A 10,941-nucleotide genomic window follows, 5' to 3' on the forward strand; every position below is an offset into this window, starting at 1 on the left:
AGCGTAGTTAGCCACAGGGGACCAGCTCTGCAGTGCTTCTGCTTTTGTATCCCCAAAGAAAAAAGGTGTGTGATAGTATTAAGCACGAGGACACACGCGTATATGACACAACTGCATGCACGTTTATATATGAAATTCAGTTATATAGTACAAAGCTGCTGGGATTTTTTTTCTTGTAATACCCAGTTAGCAATTTCGCACATTTATAAGTTTTCTTAGAATATACGTTTTAGAGCTTGTATTGAGTGCATATTATTCATTTGCATTTAGTGAAAATGACTTGAGCATTCGTAAACATTGTAGAATAAGAACGTTGATTCGGTATATTTTGAAATAACTGCGTCATACCAAATTCTCTATTTTCACTTGTATACATTTGCTACTTTCTAATCCATGCCATTCCATTTTTAAGTTTCCGTTGAGTAAATCTGGCCATGAGTCCTTGAAGCTATTGTTAAATCGCCATATCGGCGTATCACGGTGACTAAAGTTGACACGGTGAAACGCTTGAAACAATATAAACTGCAGTGATGTAGGCCTATTCAAATTTGGCGCAAGAAGATGTATAAATGTCTATGCGTATACATGTATGGATATATAGGCTATCTAGTATACTGTCAAGGCCTGTACTGTCATTAGTAATATTTAAATAACTACTTTGCAGAATCCAATTCAAAAGTAAATTCTGTTCGGCATGCCTACTATTTCTGATAATTTATACAACCACCAACATTTTCATATGTTGCATTCCATGGTACTGTAAGGTTAATTGTCTTTACATTCTAAGTGACAATTCATACATTAAGAGAGATATGAATATGATACATCCTATCTTCACAAAGCATCAACATTAAGAAAGTGTTGTGAAAAAAACACATTTATTATTTACTGTTTTGTCTTTTGTATATACAGTATATTTTAAATATACAGAGATCAAAACAAGGAAACCCATCTGGTCATATTTACAATTTATACAAAGTATCGTACATAAATACATTATTGAAAGCTGGTGACTCTCCTTACTTAAATGTTGTTATAGTATCTACTAGTAAATACAAAAAAAGTATAAAAACATCAGTAAATATTTAACATACAGATTATTTCTAGAGTGAACTTACCTGTTGTCTTATGTAGTTAAAGTTCACATTTAAATCTCTCCAAAATGCTCAGTCTAGCTGCTCCCCTTCCCTGACCCTTTCCATATCTGTACCCACAATGCCACTTCAGCCAGGGTTTGACAGGGTAAACTTCACTTTGTGTGTTAACTGATCTGCTTCATCACATTAAGTTATTTCCTGCTGATTTCTTCTTTCCTGTTTGTGTGATGGAAAAAAAATTGAATTTGTTTGTGGTTGTTAGATTGGCCCTGTCCAATATGTAATTTCTTGCCAGTAACAGCGGTTTGGGGAGGGGGGAGGGGGGAGGGGGGGTGCCCCGGTGGTCAGAGACAGTGGTGGATGGTGGGGTGCCAGGGTTTCTGGGACAGCAGACTCTCGCTGGGTGTCAGGGTCACATCAGCCAGCTTGAGGTGACGGGTGACACTGGAGAAGTGGTGACCCATTGGCAGGTTGTAACTGCAGAGGCTGTAAGTGGAAGGCAGGGCGGGCGGCAGAGTCTCGTGGTGCAGGGGAGACTGGTGAATGGTGGAGGGCCCCGTCCCCTGGAGGCTTGGCAGTGAGAGCTGGCTGGCCGTGTTGGCTGGGGGCCCCTGGATGCACTGGCCCCTGCAGTTAGGCCCTTTCTTCCCGTGTAGGGCAGACAAAAGGGGGAAATCCACCATGGATCGTAGCCCAGAGTAGCTGCGCAGCCTGTCCGGGCCCGAGAAGCTGTAGGGCCGGCCCCCCAGTAGGGCGGCCGATGGGGAAACCTTGTAGCAGAGCGGGAGACTCAGGTTGTGTAAGGTGGCGGTGTCCGAGCAGGGAATGGTAAAGGGGAAGGAGGGTGGAGAGCAGGAAGGGGACAGCAGATCTTTCAGTGGAGAGTGAGTGCCACAGCTTGATGGAGACCTTGAGTTTCCTCCTGGAGTAGAGAGAGATGGAACAGGACTGTATGAGAGAGGCATTCACCGTATGAGTATAATAAAACCGGTAACACTGATGTTCTGTGAAAAAGGAAACTTGAAGTATTAAACCTTGTGGCTCCAGCGTGAAAGGTTTGAAGTCAAGGCTGAGAGGACTTCGCCATGGGTACGACTCCAGGATTCCATCCAACACCCCCCTACAAAGACAAGGAGAGAAACTTTTCTCATGTTATAGCCAGTAAGAGGATATTTTTTATTGCACTGTCTGGGATTATAATTAACTGGGAAAGTAACACAAGTATTTATTTATAAATTGCCATTCAAGTGCCCTACACCTTTTTTAAAAAACTTAAGCAATAGCTTCTGTTCATTTATATGGTTAAAATAAATCCATTGTTTATTGTTAACATTATTGCTAAGTATAACACTTGACTTTCTCAAAATGCACACAAGTGAACATTGTTTGCTGAGTCTTTTTTTGTTTTGTTCCCAGATAAATCCTAAAATTAAAAAAAAAACATGAAAATCATTTACCTGTTCCTCCCGGGGTCTCTGAAGCCTTTAGCAAATGGATTCCTGTCAATCTTCAATTTTGTTATCTGAAATTGAGAAAGGGATGAACATTGATTCATGGATAATAACACATAGACATATCTGAATGCTGTTGATGACCTCTGTCTTAAACACATTTTGACTCACTACAAGAAGAAGTAGAGTAGTGTGCAGGATCTCCCTTAAGTGCTATAATTTACAACACCACACAGGGCTACCGGCCATGTCAAACACAACACACCGATAACATGGGACTTGTTACATATGATTTTATACTGTGCTTTTTATGGTTGGGACTGCACAAGCTGGCCCAGTTAAAAGCAGTTACTAAATCTCCAATAATAAAACGATCACTTGTAATAAAAGTGGCCAATCATGGAGAGGGCTGGCAGTCCCAGAGTCAGGCTTCTAGACTGTGAGTTCAACGTTTGCCAGTTTCAGGGTCTCTCAGCCACCTCGGCCCCTTGCCGTGACCCACCACCCCAGTCTGTGCCATGTGCCATACATGTTCAGGTCTATTGCTCCGGCTACATGCTGTATGGTGTGATTTATGCACCGATTCCCAGTGGCACGTTTCTCACCGCAGGTTGTATGACAGCAGACTATGGTGTGTTGTAATGCTCAAAAAACAAAAAACTGTCTAAAACATTGCAACTATCTATGAGATTACTCATGTGCTCGTTGGACCCCAAACATATGAGTAATCCTTTCCCTTCTGTGTGTATGCGTGTGTGTGTGTGTGTGTGTGTGTGTGTGTGCATGCGTGTGTGTGTGTGTGTGTGTGTGTGTGTGTGTGTGTGTGTGTGTGTGGAAGGTGGTAAGATCTACAAACAAACAATAAATGTAGTGATAAAATCCGGAACCTTGCAAATTAACTGCTATGCTGTAATAAGTATGAAAATATTCATGTAATAACAAAAGTACCATGTCATTCCGTGTGATAGGTTTTAAAAAAGTGTATCATGTGGAATGTTGGTGTGCTTTTGTGTTTTAAGTAGGGTTTTATCAGCTCATCTCATTCATGTATGCAAACATTTACATTCATTCCTGTTTATATGTCATCCTATCAGGTTAAATTCCCTTATAAACAATTTAAGGAAGTTTGTAATTTAAAAGATGGATTTTTTATAGGACTGTCATCAGACAACATTAAAAACATCATTTGCTGTTGAACAACTATTTAAACTGTCAGTAAATGTCATAGTACCTGCTGGTTCTGGTAGGCTGTGACGGTGGTGAACTGAGTCTCAGGGAATGAGAAGCTGTATACGCCTTCAGCTGGGAGAGATGGGATCTGAGAGAGGTCGACTCGTGGGTCATGCGCAATGACATGGATTCTTGGTTTGTACTTGTGCATTGATTGCAGTATTATCTAAAATAAAGAAATCGCAGCAAAGGTGTGTTTGATCAGTTTGTGTCCCTAAATTTTCATTTTCCCCTAATGCATTTTTGCTCTGTCGATAAGCAAGTTCAAGTAAATATAGATAGTATGCCATTTCTAATTAAACATCTGTTATTTGATTTTAAAGTAGACGTCTGCCTCGAATCTACCTTATCACAGTTTGTCAAAAAAAGATGTCTGAAAGAAAAGGAAGTTGAGAGTACAACTCACGTGTCCTTTGTCATCCATCTCGTTGTTGGTGAGTTTGACGCGGTCGAAGCTAATAACCTGACGCATCCACGTCTCGCCGGAGCAAGGTGAGTCTGGATGTACATAGAGCCGGGGCGTTATGCAGGAGTGGTCCGTGTTCCCTGCCACCATCCACTGTGAGCTGTGATACACATACCTGGAAGTTTTGCAAATAAAGTACCCTTTAAATGTGTAAAAGATTCACTATCAACTCATGTAATGTTATCATTAGTCATACAATTATTCTGTATTCGCGTACGAGTTCATCCGATTATTAAAGTTACACTTTACACGATGAAATAACTATACGAAATATTAACTATACGATGAAATGGTTACGTCGTTAAGTGCTGTATGTGTGTTTTGTTAAGAAATTGCAGTTGTGGAAATTAGAATAAACATATAATTTTGAGTGAAATCTGAATTTATTTCCAAAATATCTAACGATTACACAAATATCGCCTTGACGAGCATTTGTTGAACCACATGGGGAAATTACTAAAAGCTGAATGCCCAAGCTTGATCTTTTTTCAGTGTCGTGATTCAATTGCACAATTTACAATTTAGTTCAGGATCTCCAGTGTCTTCAAATATTTGTGGTCGGTAAATGTGGCACAGCTTCGCCTCGTCGCCAAAGATTAATGTGAGATCTAAGTTTTCACTTCATGTGTTTTTGCAAGCCCCCCGCGTTTCATCACGTTTTACTATACCTTCATGTATTTTGAGCGCCTTGTGTCTATGTGTACATAAAAACACAACCTTATGTCCACCCCATATTTTACTCACACGAAAGAATGTGAGCGTGAAGCAGACTTTCATAGTGTCCCACAAAAGCGCATCGCATATCGAATGTCTTTACGCAGCAGCTTCCGACACCAACTCGTTTTCATCACATTAAACGCAAAACGTGGAATGCGTTATTTTTCAAATCAATGAAATTAGCTAAGTTTTCACTACGTTTTCGAAACCTGTCACGTCGATACAGACAATCGATTTGAAATCCCACATTTCTTAAATGAATTTACCATTCCCAGTTCCTTATTTATTTTTCATAGGGGGCTTCGTTAACTCCGATTGCTTGTTTTTATGGTAATACCTGTATCTTTTCGAGTCCACGGGCATGATGTCCATGGCGATGTAGTATTGTTTGAAAGGATCCAGGTTCCTCACCTTCACGCGCACAGACGGGAACATTCTCCTGTCGAGGGAATGGATTGTGATATTTTCATTCATTATTAACTTACACAATCTTCGAGTTTTTTTTCTGCAAAAAATAAAGTTATAAATTAATTGTAATGGGATCAGAAAAATAGAACAATATATGGGCTATATTTTACCTCGGTTATGAAAGAAAAAGTGTATGTTTACACAGGCCTAAAACCTTGCTGAAGATTCGATCCCCTGTGTTGCTTTGTCATATGAGCAGGTTTTCCAATGGCAATATGCACATTAATATTTTTAAATCATCAGGAATTGACCATAACATCAAAAGTAGCTTTACAAATCACCCTAAATCATTATGCGCTCCTATATACAAACTAGAGAAATTCAGTTCGTGTAGAATCCCTTGAACCAGACTGAGCATACAGATCTCAGATAAAATAATTCTTCAAAGTCCATTAAACAACGATGAAGAGAACACAGGGCCAGTTTTCATAGACAGATAGTTTGGAATTATTGTGTAGTAATGTAACATACTGTAGTGTGTTTTTCATTTGTTATTAGTATAAAAAATTTCCTCAGTCTGACCAGCACGGTAAATGATCACTACATCTGTATTTTTTTATGATTTAAAATGTGTATTTTCCTGGTTGAATGAAGGATTATCATCTCCAATAAGGACATGCTGAGGGACATTTACTGCGTGTTCTTCAATGGGGGGTTTCATGACCACCTGCTGGAACCACAGAGCCATAAATTTTCAAGAGTCAAGACAGCGCGCTGAGACTTGTTTCAATGTCAGGGATTCTGCTGTGCACCACAACTGCAACTGAATTTCTCTGAATATTGGAAATTCGCATCCATTAACAATCCACGACCAAAACTGCTTTACAGTGAGCAGCTATTTTAAAGCAAACCACAGAGTCGACGATTTTGTGTCGCAGCAGGAAAAAATAGGCTGTTGGCCTACATGTGTATAAAAAGATGACTCGAAATAAGAAACGCAATTTTTCACGAAATAATCATGAATCTGCTTGTAGCCATTTTACAGTATAATTTGTTGAATGACGGTGATCATCCATCTTGAGTCTAAAGTTTCAAATGTTATTTTGATTTATAACCATAAAGTGACGTTTTAACACAGCACATATGTGATGAAATGCAACCCCCACACACGTATGCAACTCGCCGAGTAGCATGGATTTTAGTAAGACCATTTAACAATGTATGGATATGAATATTACCTTCCCGCCTTCGTGATGATCATCTCTGTGCCGATCTCATGGAATCTGTTCCACAGATCGGACCCTTGAAGCTCCATTCTCACCTTCTCCGTCTCACTCTCGCTTTCCGTGGCATGCCTCAGTATCGAACTGCCTTTTCTTTTCCGCTGAGTTGGAACATCTTTCGAACAGCACAGAGCACATTACAAAAATACCCGACATGCAGACCATTTGCGCTTTGAAACACATCATTCAAGGGTCCAAGTCTGAAGCAAGTAAATTACTAATCTATCAGATTGTTTTGAAGGCACGTATGCAAACAGACAGTAGAGGCGACGCGTATTGAATTTTCAGTGTAATTTGTAAACACCATTTGTGTCTCCAAAATTTTACATGTATATATAAAATTATATATTTAGAGGATGACGCTACTGATATGTGTTTTTCTGTGGTTTCATTCGCTATTCATTTAAATCAAGTAACGAAATCATAAGTAACATTTTTTCCGCCTACAAAAATCAACCTGCCGCCATATATCATTGCATTGTTATTCTTAATTACACCCCAGGTGCTTAAATTACTTTTTACTTTTTTAATTAACAATGTTACCGGAGAGAGTTGCTAATATATATCTATGATACGCACATGTGCTATTTATATAAACATTTATTTTACAATTATTCGTGCGTAAAGCTAGGCGACAGACGAGTCTTAAACGGGTGATGTAGACATAGTGCACTAACCCGGTTCTTCGTCTTCACTGATGACGGTGCACGCCGATGCATCCTGCTGTTTAACGTTCTCGGTGTCGCTGTGCTTTTCCTCTTTGTCGTTCTCCACTTTGAGCTTCTTGCACAAAGTCTTCCCCACCAAGGCTTCCACCGAGAAAGCGTGGGCTCGGGAGCTCAGACCCTGCATTTCTCGAACTAGTTCGGAATCCCACCAGTCTTCAAGCCCTAAACTTCGCCGCGGGACTTCTCAACTCTCATCTATAAAACTCGGAAGCCCACCCAACCGCCGCACCGCTCCGCTGGAGTCCCGTTTCTCTTTCAGCGGAATCGTTTACTTGACATGCCTCGCTGGCGCGCGCAGACATTTAAATCCCCCGATTCATTTCCCCCTAATGTCTCCCAATTGCTGGTTTGTAGCGGTAGGCTTTCTTTCCCCTCCCTTACGTTTTATGCTTCGGGGGAAGAGACCTGCCCTCGGTGTCAAAGTGCTAGGCGCCAATTGGAGGGCATAAGAGGGGTTAAACAACCTGAGGACTCCCACAAATAAAACTGCGACAGCTGCCATGTTTATTTTACAGACTTGTAGAAGCGTCTGTTGAGTGACATTTGGCATAACAGGGAAGATGCGAGAAGCTGTAAAATTGTTTGTATCTGGGATGCTCCCCTCCCAATAATGGTTATGGATGGGAGCTACCACAACCCTTTGATTTGATACTCATGTATTATAAATGGGTCTAAGGCTATAAAACATTGGGCTATTCGGATGGTGTTAAATGAAAGCTTTTTTACACAGCGGAAGTCACGGTTAAATGTTTGAAGTAATTCCGTAAATTGCTTAAACCCCGGCACATTTCCTTCGGAATCAGCGAATGCATCATAGAATTTGCGTTTGTACGTTTCTGAGTCGTGGACCTCTCCTGACGTTTAGCCAGCACCCTTTTATGAACTCGTGGGTAGTGCATACTCCGGTCTATAGATCATTAGGGATACAGTCAACCAAAAGCGGGACATAAGTACAGGGTTGCGTCGTTCTAATTGTCAGTTGTTTTAATTTATGGCTTTTGGCATTTAGCCTCTTCCTTGTAAAGCTAAAAAGCAATATATATATTTCACAAGCGCTGACTGTCCCCTCAGATGTCAGGATTCCAGCGCGCAGGCCTCGCAGCTCGAAATTCATTTCTCCCCACATTGATGAAATATTAGAAAGCTGAAGTCATTGAATCCAGATGCAAATGTCCCTTTGCTCTTTTTGATTTTTTATAAAATAATGTTTCTTTAAAGATATTTCCAACACACACACACACACACACACACACACACACACACACACACACACACACGCACACACACAATTTATCGAAGCAGTTGTTCAGGCGTGTTTTTTCTTTTCTATATTTGTATAGGGTCGGGAAAATAAGCAGCATTCACTTATTACATTATTGTTTTTTTTTTCTTCTAGAAGTCTCAAGTCCTAATCCAAACGTTCACTTTGCGCCTATATCCGAGTGCAAGTTTCAAATGTTATTTGCCTGCCTGTGACGCGATTCTGCTGGGACAGCACAGTATTAAGGTGCGTGTGTGTTTTTGTTTTGTTTTGTTTCGCTTTATGATTTATAGAACTGTATCCTATTCTAATATACATGAAATCTTGAAAACAAATGAATGAGGGGTAAATGACAAACGTAACTCCAAAGCAATGTTGTCATGCAGGTTGTCCAAAATGCAAAGGTCTTTGCAGGGCGTTTTCTGACATCACTCACGGTATTGGCCATGATATTTAGGAAATATTTTTGTTGGAACCGCATTTATGACAGATTGTTTTATTAGTCGATACGGTGCGCAGAAATCATATAGCTTTTATCTTATTTTAATCTTGGACTTGTAGGAATTCACTCAAAGGCAGGAGAGAAATCCGGGGACAAATATTTTAGTCCGGTTAACTGGGACCATCTGGAACACGTAGCCTATTTAAAACATCGCCATGAAACGCACTCCATCTCGGTTGAAGCTAACATTTCCTATATGTATTTGGGGGGCTTACCGTAACGTGAAGTTGACAATTTAAATCACAACGTCTTCTCCTTTCCCCCTAGGTTTCGTCGGAGTGGTACGGAGTTCCTGTCTGTTTTTCATAATGCCCTATCATGTGAAGTTCGGAGCATTGTGTAACTGGCCGTAATGACAGGTCTGGATTATTAAATTACTGTCCAACATGAAATAGATCCGTTTTACACAAATAAAGTTTAGCAAGGCTTATTAAAATTGTTTTTTAAAATCACAAAAAATAATTATATAGAAGGAAAAACAAATTACAGCTGTGTTTACACGGAACGGTTGGTTTCGTTGGTGATGGAACTTTAAAAGCAGCAGACTGACAACGTACAGGAAAATGTAGAAATATGACCAGCTCAAATCTCGTGCTCCGATTTCTTTCTTTTTTTTCTTTTAAACAAAACATGTTTATACGTTTTTGTGTGTAATTCTTATTTCTTTTGGATTAGTTACTGGATTTTGTAAAAGTGTACCCTAAAACATTTACTTTGTTTTCCTCTGTCATTTACTACAGCTCATAAACATCTACAAAACATAAAATATCCAATGTTTAATGTCAAAGCTGCCAAATCTCTAATCATTGTAACTGAGTCAAAACCAAAGTATTCTATAACAAAACACGCAAACTCTGATCCGCTGATAGCCTACCTGGTTGACATGCATTGCTTCGATAAATATCCATAACATTACATTATATTATTGTCATTTATCAGACGCTCTTATCCAGAGCAACTTGCATAGCTAGCAATTTATCTGTTTGTACATCCATTCTCGTATCCACTCTCATAACATGCAAAATGTAAGGTCTGTTCGTCGCTATGGACAAGAATATCTGCCAAATACACATGTATTTAATACTATTATTTTATTTTAGTATGTGCGTATCATCCGGGACGCAATACAAAACGATTAAAATCATGAATATGTTGTGTTCGTGTGTGTATTTGGAATGATAAAATTTAGATTTGGATTAAAGCAGATAAAATGTAATATAGCAAACGGATGATTATAATTACAATGTAAACGACCCTGTTTTTAACATTAGAAAATGTGAAACCAAGCAGTTTTTAGTATAGGCTATTTGTACTGTTGTGCATGTGTACTATTTTCAGACATATACGTCGGTGTTTGTTTTTATAGTGCTTGTTCTTGGTCATTAAATTAAACTTGTCGTTGATTATCCGTATAAGTTAATGTCATTAAAGTTGTAAAATATCAGGAAATACCTATATCTTGTTTTATTCCTCAAAAATTAAGCACAAATCTGGGTTTGTTTGATTTTTGTGGGTGAGGACACGTGTTTCCTCTTATAATCCTGGTCTCACTCCGCTCTCTGTTGAAACTGGAGACTCCAATCGAACTGAGCGCAGGTTCGGTTACCATTAAGGAAGTGCGCCTTGATCAGCTGTAATTGCTAACAATTCCGATCATTTCCGAAAATCGGCCAAACGCTTCCATAGCCGTATGGTTGGAGAGAATTTCTCTCAGTTGACACGTATCCGGGCAATAGGCAGCTTTACTCCTATTTAATTTTCTGTGTGTGTGTGTGTGTGTGTGTGTGTGTGTGTGAAT

The 10,941-nt window shown here is 39.6% G+C and overlaps 1 protein-coding gene across 1 annotated transcript; it reads right to left on the reverse strand.

The window, feature by feature from the left end:
* Nucleotides 1-1,441: 1,441 nt before the first annotated feature.
* On the reverse strand, nt 1,442-7,504 carry tbx22 (T-box transcription factor 22). The gene is given in 8 exon segments (XM_036549134.1): nt 1,442-2,019; nt 2,132-2,217; nt 2,555-2,619; nt 3,780-3,944; nt 4,185-4,359; nt 5,299-5,400; nt 6,608-6,745; nt 7,326-7,504. Coding segments are annotated over 8 exon segments (1,488 nt in total).
* Nucleotides 7,505-10,941: the final 3,437 nt, after the last annotated feature.

The sequence above is a fragment of the Megalops cyprinoides genome, chromosome 16 (assembly GCF_013368585.1).
Source record: "Megalops cyprinoides isolate fMegCyp1 chromosome 16, fMegCyp1.pri, whole genome shotgun sequence".
NCBI lineage: Eukaryota > Metazoa > Chordata > Actinopteri > Elopiformes > Megalopidae > Megalops > Megalops cyprinoides.